The sequence below is a fragment of the Chelonia mydas genome, chromosome 14 (genome assembly GCF_015237465.2).
Source record: "Chelonia mydas isolate rCheMyd1 chromosome 14, rCheMyd1.pri.v2, whole genome shotgun sequence".
Classification (NCBI taxonomy): Eukaryota; Metazoa; Chordata; order Testudines; family Cheloniidae; genus Chelonia; species Chelonia mydas.
Window position 1 is genome coordinate 19,922,179 of NC_051254.2, and position 15,012 is coordinate 19,937,190.

The following is a 15,012-nucleotide window of genomic DNA, read 5'->3' on the forward strand; positions in this document are numbered from 1 at the left end:
ATCTTGGCCCTCTAGATGCTATTCTAATGTAAATCATAGACAAAAAAATCAAAAGGGCAAGAATTTGCAGACCAGCCAATCTTTTTGGCCTGTGGTGTAGGCCCTTTAGAGGACTGCAGCAAGGCATAAGAGAAAAAAGCCTGCAGAGTACTACTCTGCCTGTTCTGTAATAAATAGAAAATTTTCCAGTGCTGCAGAGACTATTTTAGACAGACTGCCCCTCTCTTTCAACAGGAAATAATATAATATTGGTTATTCTCTTTATCTAGAGCTACATGGAGTGCTGAGGGGAGCAAATCAAAAGGCATACAGTTACAATGAGCATAAATATGGAATGCTTACATGGAAACCTCTCCATGGGAACACAGACACACACAAAAGTGTCGTCAAATTATAATGCTGATATCATGGATCCATTGTGCCCACCTTAACAGTGCAGCTCTAAGAGAGGAGACCCAGGCTGTTTCTAAAAGCGTACAATGATTTTTACTAAGGCCTTGTCAACACAAAAACTTTCAGCAGTTTAGTTAATCCACTGAAAACCTGTGTGGATACTCCTATTTCTGTTTATGAGTGTCTTATTTCAGTTTAGCTTAAATCTATTCCTAATGGAATGAAATTAAAGCAAAATAAGCCTGTTTAAAACTGAATTAAAAGTGTTCACCCAGCCTATTGCACCGGATTAACTAAATCTATTTAAAAGTCACTTGTACATGAAGACAAGTCCTACTAATAAGCAAAACTATTTAAAAAAAGAGGTGAAGCCAAGAAGCAGCTATGCCAAACAGCTGGTGAAGTCATCCTTAACCCCCCTCCACAAATTCTACCATCCCCTAGAAAAGAAAAGGCAGAAGAAAAAAGGACAGCATGGCTTTTCAGTGCATTCTCTCTTAAGTGGAAGACAAAGGACGAGGAACAGCACAGGAGTGCTTAACATGCATGCCCTGAAAGATACAAGAATAGCACTGATCTTCCATACATCATTAGAGTCCATAGGGTTTCAAAGTTGCATGCCCTTCTCTGAGCATTTACAAACCCTTTCCCCAAAGGGCTAAATGTGGTGACAACTCCAGGAGTTAACATCTAAGATGTTGTCTACATGAGAAAGCTGCACTGGTTAACTTAAAGAGTGATTTTAACCAATTCAATTAAACTGGTGTGACTTTCCAGTGTAGATAAGGCCTAAGTTAACTGCCTGGTACCTGTACTTTTCCTCCTTCTACAGATTGTTCTGCAGGAGGCAAGCACAAGGGCACCTAATTTAATCTGAAAAACCTTACAAGTCCTATTTAATACTATACCTGTAATTTAGGCCCCGACTATGCCACAAGTGCAGCTAAGTCAGGAACCTTGTTACAGGATGGTTGTCACCTGACCAGGTTACTAGATTATTCCACTGTATAGTCTAGAAGATATGTGTAGTATATCTTTAAATCTACAGCAGGTAGACAGTAATGGCAAGGGTGGGGAAGCTTTAAAGTGAAGCACAGATACAGAGTATCTTTAAGGATAATACCTCATCTAATTCTAATAAAGATCCTTGATCCGTATTTACAGAAATTACTTTCTATGGGACCTTAAGCATGTTCCCTAACCAGGCTAGAGCTCTGAACTAGTAATACAGACAGATTCATACTGAAAGTAAATCAAGGAACAACTGTTGTACTCTGACTGTACTGTACTATAACATCTGTACTGTACTGTAACTGACTTCCGTAAGTCAGTTATAGTACAGTACAGATAGGTCCTTCATCATTCTTCCTGAGAATTCAAAGCAAAGAGATCATTTCCTGTCTGCATTTTCCACTACCTCCTGGGAGCACTTTGGCCCAACCACCAACAGCACAGTAGCACTCAAGGTTACACCTAAACGAGTTGTTTTTAATATCTTTTATATGTAATAGTAACTCATACGACAAAACCAGTTGGTAAATTCAACAGTTCTCACAAGACTAGAGTTGAATTTCTGGCATCCACAGCTTCAGTAAGAAACAGCTAAAGCAAATTAGCAAGTCTGGACATGCCAAACAGGAGAATCCATAGTTTTGAATAGTTGCCTCCTAAGGGAAAGGGAAAAAGAGTAGGATGGAGTTGACCTTGCACTCGTAATCCCTGCACTGGATCAATACCTATTCTACCAGGATCAGCTGTAACTAAGCCTATATACATATTTCACTCACTATTAACATGATATTTCAACAGTCATCACTGTAAAATGAGTGAAGTCCAAGGAAGCAGTGATCAAGAAAAAAAAAGGCAAGGTGACTCAACTTCAAGATGAAAGTTAAAAGATTCATAGATAAGGAACTTTCCAAAATCTTTAAGATACTGCTTTTAAATCGAATGTTTTGGGGGGGGTGGGAATTTGAAGTATAAAATGTTATGTCAAAAAAGGTATAAAATATTTTTTCTAGATTAAAACACATGTCTGGAATTTTATTAAACAGTTACTTATAACAACAGTGTCTTAAGAATAACAAAGGTATGTTAATTTTGTGATTTAAGAAGAGATTTAACTCCCTGGGGAAACTAGATATTGAAAATTGGTTTCTCACAATGAATCCTGTGTTTGGCATAAGCAAAGAATTTGCTTCAATATTACTGTACTGAAGAAAATCAAATGTTTGTGCCAGAACTCTCTTTTGTAAGGCCTGCTTACTTAGTGAAAAGAGCCTGTTACTATGGTCACAACAGTAAAAACTTAAGCCTCAGTGAGATATTAACATTCCTTGCTCTTGGAAAGAAAAAGGATTTTTTTTAAAGCCAGTGACCCTTTCTTTTTTAGTCCCCCCCCCCTTTCTTTTACATGATCGAAAAGAATCAGAAATGAATTTTAATCCCATATAAATAGTCCATAGACTTGAATACCGACTGCCACATTGTTTCTGTGTTGGGGCTTCTTTCACAGGAAATATTCCTTCCAATTGTAATTACTCATAAACATACCAAAATAAATCACTGAAGACAAAAGCATAATAAAGATTTCAAACTACCCTGGCTCCCCAAATGTAACAGCCTCTAAAACAAGAGAGGTCCTTATATGAAGAGTGATCTCACATTGACTCCTACATAATAATCTGTTTTTTAAAACCAAGTGTATTTTGTTTTATTATTATTTAATGGGATGTACATGAACATACCTTTTGATTACGTTTTGTTTGCTAAAACTAGAGGAGCTTTTGTCATTCACGGATTAATTCAGTGCACAAACAAAATTTTATTTATTTCCATATACTGACACCAAAATTGTTTGGAAATGTTTGTGAAGAGGAAATTAAAAATTACCTGAAATAAAATTAGGCCTTTCTTGAATGGGCCTGTATCACCTAGAATGAGTACAGGTTTCTTTTGGGCTGCAAACAGGTTGCTTCATCAAAGAAAGTAGAAACTGACCCAGAGTATTGTTTCAAGATGTTCCAAAATTATGCCTCTCAAATTACTGGTATATTGCAGGACATTTGTTTAAGGCCAATTTTCTGTCCCCTATCCCTATCCACGGGTGTTGCCTATACAGCTCCTACAGAGACTATCAGCACACCATCCTCCTCTCTGCTCTTCTGACCAGTCTTCCACTTTGTTCTCTGCTCAGACTGAAGAAGAGATCAGAAAGAGAAGTGAACTGCCAGTGCGAGAACAGCATGAGCACAGTTATACATGGAGCTGGGTGGAGCAAAGTTATACATAGCTGGGTGGAGCACAGAAGAGGGAATAGACAGAGAAAGGTGAGAGGGGAAGACAAGAAGAGTAACAATGATGTGAGCTGCATTGCAGGGATCAATGTCTCATTCTACAATGATGGAAGGGCTGAGTGATTCATCTGCAGGTGATGTGATTAAGGTTTACATTTAAATACAGCATAATTAGATAGGATTACTTTGCTTCTTTCTTAAGCACTATCTGGATCTCTTCAAACAGAACACACAAATTGCAAAGCTAATAGAGTATACAAATGCAATGAAATAGGGATGTTTTAAAAACTCTAGTTTGTTTTGTCACCAAGTATCTTTGGAGAGTAGTGTGGCTAACTCATCGCACATGAGAATGGAAAGGGAAGAAAACCCAATCAAGAATTATATTAATGGGGGAGGAAGGCATTACTGTTTACCATGCAAATAACCAATGGCAATTTTTAACAACTCAACAAAGTTGGTAAAAATTGCCTAGAAGGCTGCCCACATACAAAAGGAATGAATTATATATCTACTGAATACTTCACTACTGGGGTAAATGCTCTATTAAAAACACTGTACAACATCAGTCTGTGGTAAATAAAGCTACAATCTTTTAATTTCCAACTGTGATGTATCCTGGGAGCATATGGGTAACAGGGAAGGGGGTGGATACCGATGTTAGGATTTTAACACCACAAACTAAGCAGTGCAGAACTTCTTCAGCAAATGTGAAAATTAGAGATGTATCTTGAAAATATTATCAATGAACTGGAATCCTGAGGAGGATTTTATTCTTAACTTTATTTAAAATTATTAGTCAGAAATTTTAAAAACTGTATTTGATAAGCTAAGCAAACTGATTTTACTGTACACCAAAAGCCTCACACAGCAACATACTTTTTGTTGTAGTCTTATATTTTGAGCAAGACTGTCTGCAAAAAATGAACTGTGAAAAAACAGTATGAGTAAAAGAAAAACAAACTACTAGGAGACTGCTTCCCCACCTATTCAATATGTACATTTAATTCATGTTAAGAATGATGACAGATAAACAAGAAGATCAATCGGAGAACACACGGTACCCTTATAAAGGTTTACACTACAGGCTATAGACCAGAGGTGGGCAAACTACGGCCCACGGGACCGTCCTACCCAGCCCCTGAGCTCCCGGCCAGGGAGGCTAGCCCCCGGCTCCTCCCCTGCTGTCCCTCCTCCCTTGCAGCCGTGCAGGCATCACGGCTTCCACCAGCCCACATCCCAGGCTTTCCAATAAGCCTGTCCTGACGCTCTGAGCAGCATAGTAAGGGGGCAGGGGGAGGGGGGGTTGGATAAGGGGCAAGAGGTCCCGGGGGATAGTCAGGGGGCGGTTGGATGGGGTGGAAGTTCGGGTGGCGTGGTCAGGAGACAAGAAGCGGCGGGAGGAGGGGACTGGATACGGGGTGGGGTCCCAGGGGCTCCCGGGAGGAGGGGACAGGAACTGGGGGGGGGCGTGGATGGGGAGGGTCCTGGGGGGGCAGTTAGGGATGGGGGTCTTGGGGGTCCTGGTCAGGGGACAAGGAGTGGGGTGTTGGATGGGTCGGGGGGCCTGTCGAGGGGCGGGGGTGTGGACAGGGGTCAGGGCAGTCAGGGGACAGGGAGCAAGGGGGGTTGGATGGAGGTGAGGTCCCAGGGGGCGGTTGGGGTGGGGGGTTCCAGGAGGGGGCAGTCAGGGGACAAGGAACGGGGGGGTTGGGATGGGTCAGGGGCTCTGAGGGGGGCAGTCAAGGGGCAGGAAGTGGGAGGGGGCAGATATGGGGCAGGGGCCAGGCTGTTTGCAGAGGTACAGCCTTCCCTACCCCGCCCTCCATTCCGTTTCGCAACCCCGACGTGGCTCTCGGGCCAAAAAGTTTGCTCACCCCTGCTATAGTCGTACGGTTAGTGAAATTAGATGGAATTCCTACCTAACAAGTTAAAACTTTCTTAATAAACAAATCAACAGATAAATTTTAGAAGACATTTATTAAAAGGTATTTTGTTCTGTTCCTCCTCAGGCCTCTGCCCCTTCTCATGAAAGCAACTACTCTGCCTTTTCTTCCACATCATAGAAAAAGAAAGCTAGGTTGAAAACTCATCTCACAAGCTTTACAATTCATACCCTACTAAGCCTATCTTCATTCCGTAGTAGTTGTCCTGGGTAATACAACTTGAATCTGTCGTTTACCAGCCAATTATGACTATTTCAGAGCAACTTTTTTATTTCTGACTTGGATCTAAATGTAACCATATTTAGAGTCATTCAAGTACTGGAACTAACACACAAAACAGGCCTAGCATCTTCATACTCTGCAATTAAGGCTGTGGAAAAGGAAAAACCCCACCCATAACAAAGCCTTTAAATTAAATTAAATTACATTATACATGAAAATAGACTTTGTTCCCAAGAACACATACTGAAAAAATAAATTAGTTCAACTGATTAACTAGAAGAACTATATTACTGCCCAGCATTAAAAGATCCAATGCATCTGACTAAATGTATACAGTACTGCAAACCCCAAGTGTTTAAAAATCATGAGTCTGGCTGCAAAACAACATGAGATAGGTTTAAAATTCATGATATTTTAAAAACTAATAAATTTGCAGTTCTTTTTACCTTTGCCTTCTGGTTTCTAAACCTTTTGGGTACACTCAGTTCAGATATTCAGGGTTTTCTCTGCAATTCTGCAGCCTAGAAACTTACTCTTTTTTTTTTATGAAAGCTGAGATACTCATGTAATCATTTGTATCCAGGACCAAGGGTGTTAAGAACACCACCAAGTATCACCAGATTTATAATAAAATTGCAAGAGTTGGCAACATTGTTAATACATTATAAACAAAAAACTTTTGCTGAGTAAAGCATAAATATTAAGCCATATTCCGCCTTCCTGCATGTATAGACAACTTCCATTAAAATCAAAAAGTAGGGCCAAATTCTGTCTTTATTTGGGCTGTGCCTCTGAATGTGGTTCTCCAGAAAATGATTTTCTATAGCAATTCCATCTTACTGCAGAGACCATTCTTAAACTAACAATAAACTGTGCCTGCCGAACCAAATTATTTAGCCATTCTTTAAAATCACTATTAAACAACATACCTCCTTGGGGTTGAGGTGAATCATGACCATCAATGACAACCCGAATACCCACATCTTCTAACTTGAGCTTCCATTTTTCAATTATATTAATTGAATTGTCCTGAGAAAGTGATGACATAGAGGCAACAATTTTAACTTATAGGGTAAGCTGAAGTAAATAAAAATTCTTACAAGAATTAGGTTAGATAATATTTTAAAACTAAATATAAAATATACATACCTTACTAGCATCATTAAACACAGATAGCTCCATGGTACCTTCAAAATCTTGCTCCACAATTGACTTCAAGCATTCATCCAACCAACATTCAGTATTGCGAACAGGCAGAATAACAGACTACAATGAACAGAGAACACACAAACATTATAAAACATGAAAGCATCCATTCTCCTTGTTTATTTGCTGTTTATCCAAAGAATACTCATTTAAAAAAGGAAAGTGCCTGATCCTTTCATACTCTTTCATCAAATATGTACATTGGCCATAAAAAAGAAAACTGCTCTTTCCTTCACAAGTAAATGGTATTTCTTCTCCACCAAGCTTTATTTTTTTTACTCTGCAAAACCCACTATGTGTTAGTTTCTGTGGTTTTATTTCTTTGAAAATTCTTTGAACAAAAAGCAAACAAAATGTATACACCACCAGTTATTTACTTGCAGCACTACTAATTATTGTCTCCAGTCTCTTAACTTATCCTCAGCTTCACCATTTTACCTCCATCTTCTCTCAGTTCAGTGGGGACCTCTATTCTTTTCTACCCCAGCTACCCAGTTTGAACTTTTATCTGTAAAGTAGGCAACTTACATATCTCATCTCAGAAATCCTTTTTGATATTTACTTAGAAGCAGCCTCTCTCAACAGTACATAGGCCAAGTATTACAGAGACTTCTTTGCTCCATCCAATAAAAAAAAAACTGCCTCTCTAATTGCAACAACTATTCTATGTGTGGGACATATATGTATAAAATGTAGAACTTATTTAATTTTTTTTTAAATTATCTGTAAATTACAAATGATAAGACACTAAACAGCAAAACCCATTAATGTTTTCAATGATGTTTCACAAACAAAATATCTGTATTTCAAACTAAAGAGCTCACTCAGTTCACAGTGTGACAGCATTAATATAGCTTACTCTGTTGTTATCATGGTAACACATTTAGAACGGAATTACATTATTATAGGCATAACTGAAACCACCACCTATTATTAATGTTGCCTAATACTTCTCATGAAAAAAACCCTCTTTCCAGTTGCTTATAACTTTCCATACTTTAACTAATTTTCTATATAGGATATCTGTCTCTGATTGAATTTTTTTTTGGAAAATTTCTGCAAAAACAAATCAGAGAACCAAGGCTAGTGAAAAACAATGTTGTTTTGTCAATGTTGAAAAATTATGGAGACCGTTTCTCTGAAATGCTTTAGTTCCTCCACACTTTGAAGCAAGGACTTAAAATTTGCCAGTGGGGTGGCCTTTGTGTCAAAGATGTGCCTTTTGCTATCCATACAAAAATCTGCCCAACTTTGAACAAGTTATAAACCATCAAAAAAATCTGTTTGCACATGATCAGTAGAGGCTTATTAGAGCTTGGCAGCTAAAAACTCCAAAAGATTATGTTTGCACTAAGCATCCTCCAACCCTGGGCTGAGCAGAAACTTCACTGCAATTTCAGCTCTCGCCTGTTGCAGGCTGTAGCCAAATACTGGAAATGAAAGCAGGAAGACTATCTTGCCAATGCTCTCAATGTCTCCTGGAGGGGCTCAGGCAGCATGGAGAGGGAAGATGGTTTCTTCAAATGCTGAGGGAACAAGAGCTAGATGAGAGTGAAGGGAACAGGAAACAGATTGGGACAAAGACCTGGAGTGGAGAACACAAAACTGGGACTAGTAACTTATAGCGGGGGAGAACAGAGAGAAACGGGGACTGTCATGGTAAGAAAACTGGGATTGGGAGAGTGGGACTGGGTGGGCAAGGAGACTATGAGCTGGGTGAGATGGCAGATTCCTAGATCTTAATGCCAGGAGAGACCATTAGATTATCTAGTCTGACTGGAAAGAAGACTGGGACTGGAAGCTATGAACAGGAGGAGGATGGAGGGGGACTGGAGTCAGTGCATGGGTTGAGGGAGAATGGGACTAACCAACCAATTATACTGATTCTGGAAACTAATGGGGGAGGCTGGTGTTGGGGGAATAAGTTGGAGGAGACAGGGCAGAAGGGGTCGAACTTATATGCATTCTGTACATAAGAAACCGTTTTCTGTAGGATCCTTCCCTCATTTGTTGCCGAAGTGGGAAGGTGTATAATGATGAGGCAGAGGACTGCAGGAAGAGAAAGGAGATAAAGGTAGCTGAATGCTGCCCTGGAGAACAGGATTCTATTCCTGCCTTTACCACAGAGTTCCTGCGTGATGCTAGGCAAGCCACTTAGACCAATCCTTTCACATGTGGTCCCTAATTCTGTGTTCCTCATTTTCTAGGTGCCTGACATGAGACCCTGGGATCTGGTGTGCAGAAGTGCTGACCACAACTGCAACCACAACTGCAACTGAAGTCAATGGGAGCTGTGCTTTTAACATATAAAGTCCTATATGTAGGACCCTACCAAATTCTTGGCCATGAAAAATGCATCTGTGAAATCTGGTCTCCCCCTGTGAGATATGGTCTTTTGTGTTCTTTTACCCAGTACAACACAGATTTCAGGGGGGGGACCAGCATTTCTCAAACTGGGGGTCCTGCCCAAAAGGGAGTTTCGGCGGGGTCAGAAGGTTATTTTAGGGAGGTTGCAGTATTGCCACCCTTACTTCTGCACTGCCTTCAGAGCTCAGCAACCGGAGAGCGGCAACTGCTGGCCGGGCACCCAGCTCTGAAGGCAGTGCCCAGCCAGGAGCAGCACAGAAGTAAGGGTGGCAATAGAATACCATGCCACCCTTACGCCTGCGCTGCTGCCTTCAGAGTTCAGCGGCCGGAGAGCAGCAACTGTTGGCCAGGCACCCAGCTCTGAAGGCAGCAGCATTGAAGTAATGGTGGCAATACCATACCATGCCATCCTTACTTCGATGCTGCTGCTGGTGGCAGCTCTGCCTTCAGAGCTTGGCTCCCAGCCAGCAGCTGCCACTCTCCAGCTACCCAGCTCTGAAGGCAGTGCTGCCGCCAGCAGCAGCGCAGAAGTAAGGATAGCAGTACCACAACCCTCCCTAAAATAATCTTGTGAGCCCCCCCACAACTCCTTTTTGGGTCAGCACCCCTACAATTACAACACCCTGAAATTTCAGATGTAAATAGCTGAAATAATGAAATTTACCATTTTTAAAATCCCATGACTGTGAAATTGACCACAATGGATCATGAATTTGGTAGGACCCTCGCTATATGCTAAGCACTCTGAAAAATTAGGTCCTAGGTGTCTCAAAGTGGGCACTTTTGATCTTATTTTCTCTGTGCCTCAGTTCCCCACCTGTAAAATGGGATAATACCACCCCCTTATCTCACAGGAGCTTTGTGAATATTAAGGTTTCTGAAGCATTCAGCTACTACAGTGATATCATAGAAAATTCTGTGAGGAAATTAATAATTCTGTCTTCAAAGTATGGTTTGAATAGTGTGCAGTAAATAAGATCTGGGACCATACTTCCAACATTTGAACAAATTACTGAATAGCTACTCATTAAGTGACTACCATTCACTCTGTGCACTGAATGAGACAGGGGTCCTATGGAAAAAAATGGTATGTGATCATGTAATTAAAGACTGTATTGTAATGCAATACACATGAGAGGACTGAACAAACTCTGGCATTTCCTAACTTCTGAGTAGTTTTTTGTGTAATGTAATATATGCCTAGAAAACAATCATGTGAATTATAACTTCGCACTTCACTCGCACATTCCCTCCACAGACCTAACAAAAATTACTGAACTTTACCACACGTGAATTAATCCTCTCATCGCTCCTGGGAAATAAGTATCGTCACAATTTTATCATTCTATAGATGGGGAAACTGAAACAAAGAGGTTGAATGACTTGTCCAAGGTCCCACATGAAGTCTGTGGAAGAATCCAGAAACAGAATCCAGATCTCCAGATTCCCATGATTTAACTGCAAGACCATGTTTCTTTCAAAGATTAATTCATGTCATCACTATATTAGAATTAAGAAGAAAGCAAAAACATTAGAAAAATGTTAAAATGAAATTAGCAATGGTCTGCGTTGTGTGTGTGTGGGGGGAGGTGTTTATCTATACACACATCTCTATACACACAAAATGCATCTACTTTAGGCTTGATGAAGCATATGGCCTGATATTATGATTGGCAAATATCAAGTTGTCCAGTATTTCACAGCAAAATACAAAGTGATATTCATTTCAGACTTTATATTCTAAACCTAATTCTATATTCCAAGGTGCCAGGGAATCAAGCTCTATGAATGAACTCACCTCCTAGTTTTCAACAGGGTGTTTTACTAAGGAATAGTGGTATTTCAAACAAGTGGGAGGGCCGTGTTTGCACAATAATGCCTTCTCTGCTTTTCTTAAATTTTCAGAAAAATAAGTTTGGTCCTCTGCTTTGATAAAATTATTAATATCACATAGAAGACAAAGAATTATATGGCATGCAAATTAAGAAATGAAGTTTTGAGATTAAAGAGCTTTGCTTCACATTAGTACTTTGAGACTGCCAAGCACATAAGCAGAAACCTGAGATTGTTCCAAAAGCAACTGCTAATGCTACACTACACAGTCTGACTCAGTCAATACATTCAATTCACTAAGGATTTTAGTACTCCCAAGATGGCAATTAGAATAAGACTTCATATTTTGAACCACATTAACCCAATGTTATTATATTTTTAAAAAAGGAAAAGTACTCTCCCCAAGTCTTCTGATAGGCTTAGTGGTAGCATTAACTAGCCACAATACATCCATGCAAATCAGTGGTTCTCAAACCTTTTCTAACCAACTAACCTCAATGCAAAATTTGTTTGGCTGACTACTCTATCACCACTAATTTGAGTATTTAAAAAAATACACATAAAATGCATTAGCTGAATCTGTCTATATTTTTCTTGGATTTTATCTTTAAACAAAAGTAGAAAGGCAAGGTGTTATATTACCCAAACACACTTACATTCAATATGAATAGTCAAAAATTGCAAAAGCAGCACTTTCATGGTGCAGCCTGTATTACAAAATTTGTAAACAACCACCAGCACCATCAAGGTGCTTGGAGCTCTGCACGATAATTTATAATGTTTTTAAAATATTTTTAAAAAAACACTGTGATCAAGTTTCCTCTCCTCAGAGCCACCACAGCAAAAGTGAGATAGATGCCTGTCACACTAAGTGCAGTCGTGGAATCCCTGAGGATGCCTCTGAGCAAAAGTCTCAAGAAAGAAGTATTAAATGTATATAACAGTACATACATGATTATGAACCAGTTCAGAGTGACTGATGACTTTGGGGTTTTGTGCCATTGCTTCAGGTCCTATCATCCCTACTCAGTTTGCTGGTTTTCTGTGGTTGCCAGGACCCACTCAAGTCCAGAGACAGAGGTTACAAATATCAAAATCCAAACCTTTAATTTTTCCTGCAGTTCATTTCTCTCCGTTTTTAACTTGGTTTACAAGTTACATTTGGCAAGGACCCCATACTACAAATGCTAAAGCAGGTGTTCCAGTTAAAGTGCTTCAGTTAAAGTGAGAAAATAACCATGCAAAGTAGCAAATTTCATTCAGAGGCTCTAACATGCCTCACTACAGGAATACATTACATGCACTTTTAAAATAATTATGTGGTAACATCTCTCCAGGGGCACAGACAAGAGTCTTGCAAATAGCTTATACATTTATTGTCATCTCACAAATTCAGTTCACAAGTGTTTAAGTTGTAATTAGCCATATCATCATTAGCTGGCATTAATTTGTAGCAGAATCCAACAAAAGAGTATTTTAAGGACCCGTAAGCTTGCAGAAACTTCACACCAAGTCCCAAGGATATGACACAAGACTGGGAGTTCAAAAGACATGAGTTTCACACCCAACTCTGCCACTTATACAACGTGGAACTTATCCAGAGCCTTTTAAGACAATAGGAGTTTTTCCATTGATTTAATAAGCTTTGGAAAAGAACCTGTGTGGTTTTGGGTTCTAACTGTTATAAACCTCAGTTTCCCATCCTTGAAATGAGAATAATGAAATTTAACCCCTTGTAAAATGCATTTTGATCTATGGATGAAAAACACTAAACTACTACTAAATGATTATTATATGATAAGTCTCCACTATTTCTACAAATGTCACTAAACCAGTCATTTTTTCATGAATTAGAGTACTGAAAACACCACACACTTTTAAAATGGCACTCTGTTCAAGTGATTCTGCACTAAAAAGCCTTCATTTCCAGTCCCTATCCTCTTTAAAAGTTGAGATTTAAAAACAGAGAGTAATAGTTCAAAAGTGCCTACTGACTTAGGAGCCAAAGTCCCATTGACTTTCAATTACACTTAGGCACCTTAGTCACTTTTAAACATGGCACTTAGGCACTTTTGAAAATTTTACCCATCAGAAACAAATGTCAATTTTTGAAAACCAGCATGGGTTTTCTTTAACATATTCTTTATTCCAAGCCATTTCCGTCCTTTACTTCTGGCAAGATTGCATTAGTTGTGGCAACTGTCTTCCACAGGATGGCCATTTATTTCAAATTAAGTTAATAAGGTTTTTAGGCCCCAACATTTGATCTGACTTTATATTGTTAGAAACAGTGGAGAGAAGAGCTTTTAGATGTCTAAAGATCTTTGTTTTTATTTTTTTCCTAGTGCGCTGTTTTGTTTCAGTAGAGCAAAACACAAACTACTGTTATTTTTGAATTGAAACAGCTATGTCAATAGAAGAAAATACTTCCCCCCCCCCTTCAAAACAAACAAAAGAAACACCTTACAAAGAGTACAGAATACAAAATAAACAATTGCTATAAGAAACTTTGGGCAATGTGCTTTCATATTGAGTGATGAGACAGGGCTATGTCCAGCCATAACAGAGCAACTCCTTTTCTCTGTAAGTACAAATGTTGTAAAAAGAGAGGGCCACAATCCTGCTTGCTTTCCCTAAGTGAGTAATCTCCCCTTCAAAGAGACAACTGGTGTAAGCATGCAAAGAAGGATTTGGCCAGAAAGGGAATAATTCTTTACAAATTCTGAGACTGACCACCAAGTATAGAAGACTCAAGAGTGTAAGTGTAACAATGAGAAACATACCACTTGAATTCTACATCCTTGCCCAATTATGGAGTCCAATGATGCTCTGGACTGCAGCTGGGGATTGTCTGGTACAGGAGGTGATAGAGTTGCTGGACATTTACACTTGGCAGGTACAGAATCACAAGCACACAGTCCTTTCTGCAGAAAGGGGACTTGACCTCCAGCTGCTGAGGAGGGGCTCCTAGGAGCCCCAACTTCTTCTGACATTTCTATCTTTCTCACCCTTTGGACACACACAAGGCAAGCTCTGGGGAGAGGAGTGAAGTATACCACCAAGGGGGTACAGCAGGTTCACTATAAAAGAGGTCCTCACATGGCAACAGAGCATGAGGACAACACTTTCATTCCTGCTTCCTTGGAGTGGCTCCTGAGAAGTGAGAGCAGAGGGAACTCAAGTCCAGTTCTAGCCTATGTTCCAGAGGGGGTGGAAGGCCCCATTCCAGGCAGCTGCCAACGTGAGAAAACCACAGAGTTTACTGCTAAATGCCCCTGAACCAGTCAAAATGTCCAGGTCTCAGACTGAAAGTACCAGGGGTTGGGTGGGTCCAGGCCATGCATAGTGTTAACCCACGCAACACTCCCATAAAATGCATAATCACTGCCACTTAGGGGGTTGCTCGCCCTCTTCCCCCCTCCGGGTGCTGTTTTCCCCTCCCCGCCCTGGGGCGTCCTGCTTCCCTCCACACACACTCTCCCTCAAGCTGCTGCTGCTGCTGCTCCTCTCCCCCTCTGCGAAGTGCTGCTCTCCTGCCCCAACGGGTGCTTCAGCTGCCTGCTCTCTTCGCCCCCGTTCGGCTCACCCCCCACGTGCTGCTTGGACCCCGCGCGCGGCCCCCCCAGCTGTTGGCGGCGGGCCCGACACGCCCCCAACGCTCTCCGCCGCGCGACAGGAATCCCCAACTCCCTGCCCCGGCGAGCCAGCCAGGGAGAGGAGTGGAGACAGCGGCTAGAGGGGCCGGAAGT

The 15,012-nt window shown here is 40.6% G+C and overlaps 1 protein-coding gene across 2 annotated transcripts in view; it reads right to left on the minus strand.

Annotated features, from left to right (window-relative positions):
- B3GNTL1 (UDP-GlcNAc:betaGal beta-1,3-N-acetylglucosaminyltransferase like 1) overlaps nt 1-15,012 on the minus strand; it is a 308,903-nt gene extending 293,891 nt beyond the window's left edge. The window contains exons 1-3 of one of the 2 annotated variants that reach the window (XM_007072584.4): nt 14,047-15,012; nt 7,007-7,123; nt 6,787-6,886 (exon numbers count right to left, since the gene is read on the minus strand). In XM_007072584.4, coding sequence (XP_007072646.2) covers nt 6,787-6,886; nt 7,007-7,123; nt 14,047-14,256 — 427 coding nt within the window. In that variant the 5' untranslated portion in view covers nt 14,257-15,012. The remainder of the gene's footprint in view (nt 1-6,786; nt 6,887-7,006; nt 7,124-14,046) is intronic. The other variant, XM_043528665.1, reaches the window with a different exon arrangement.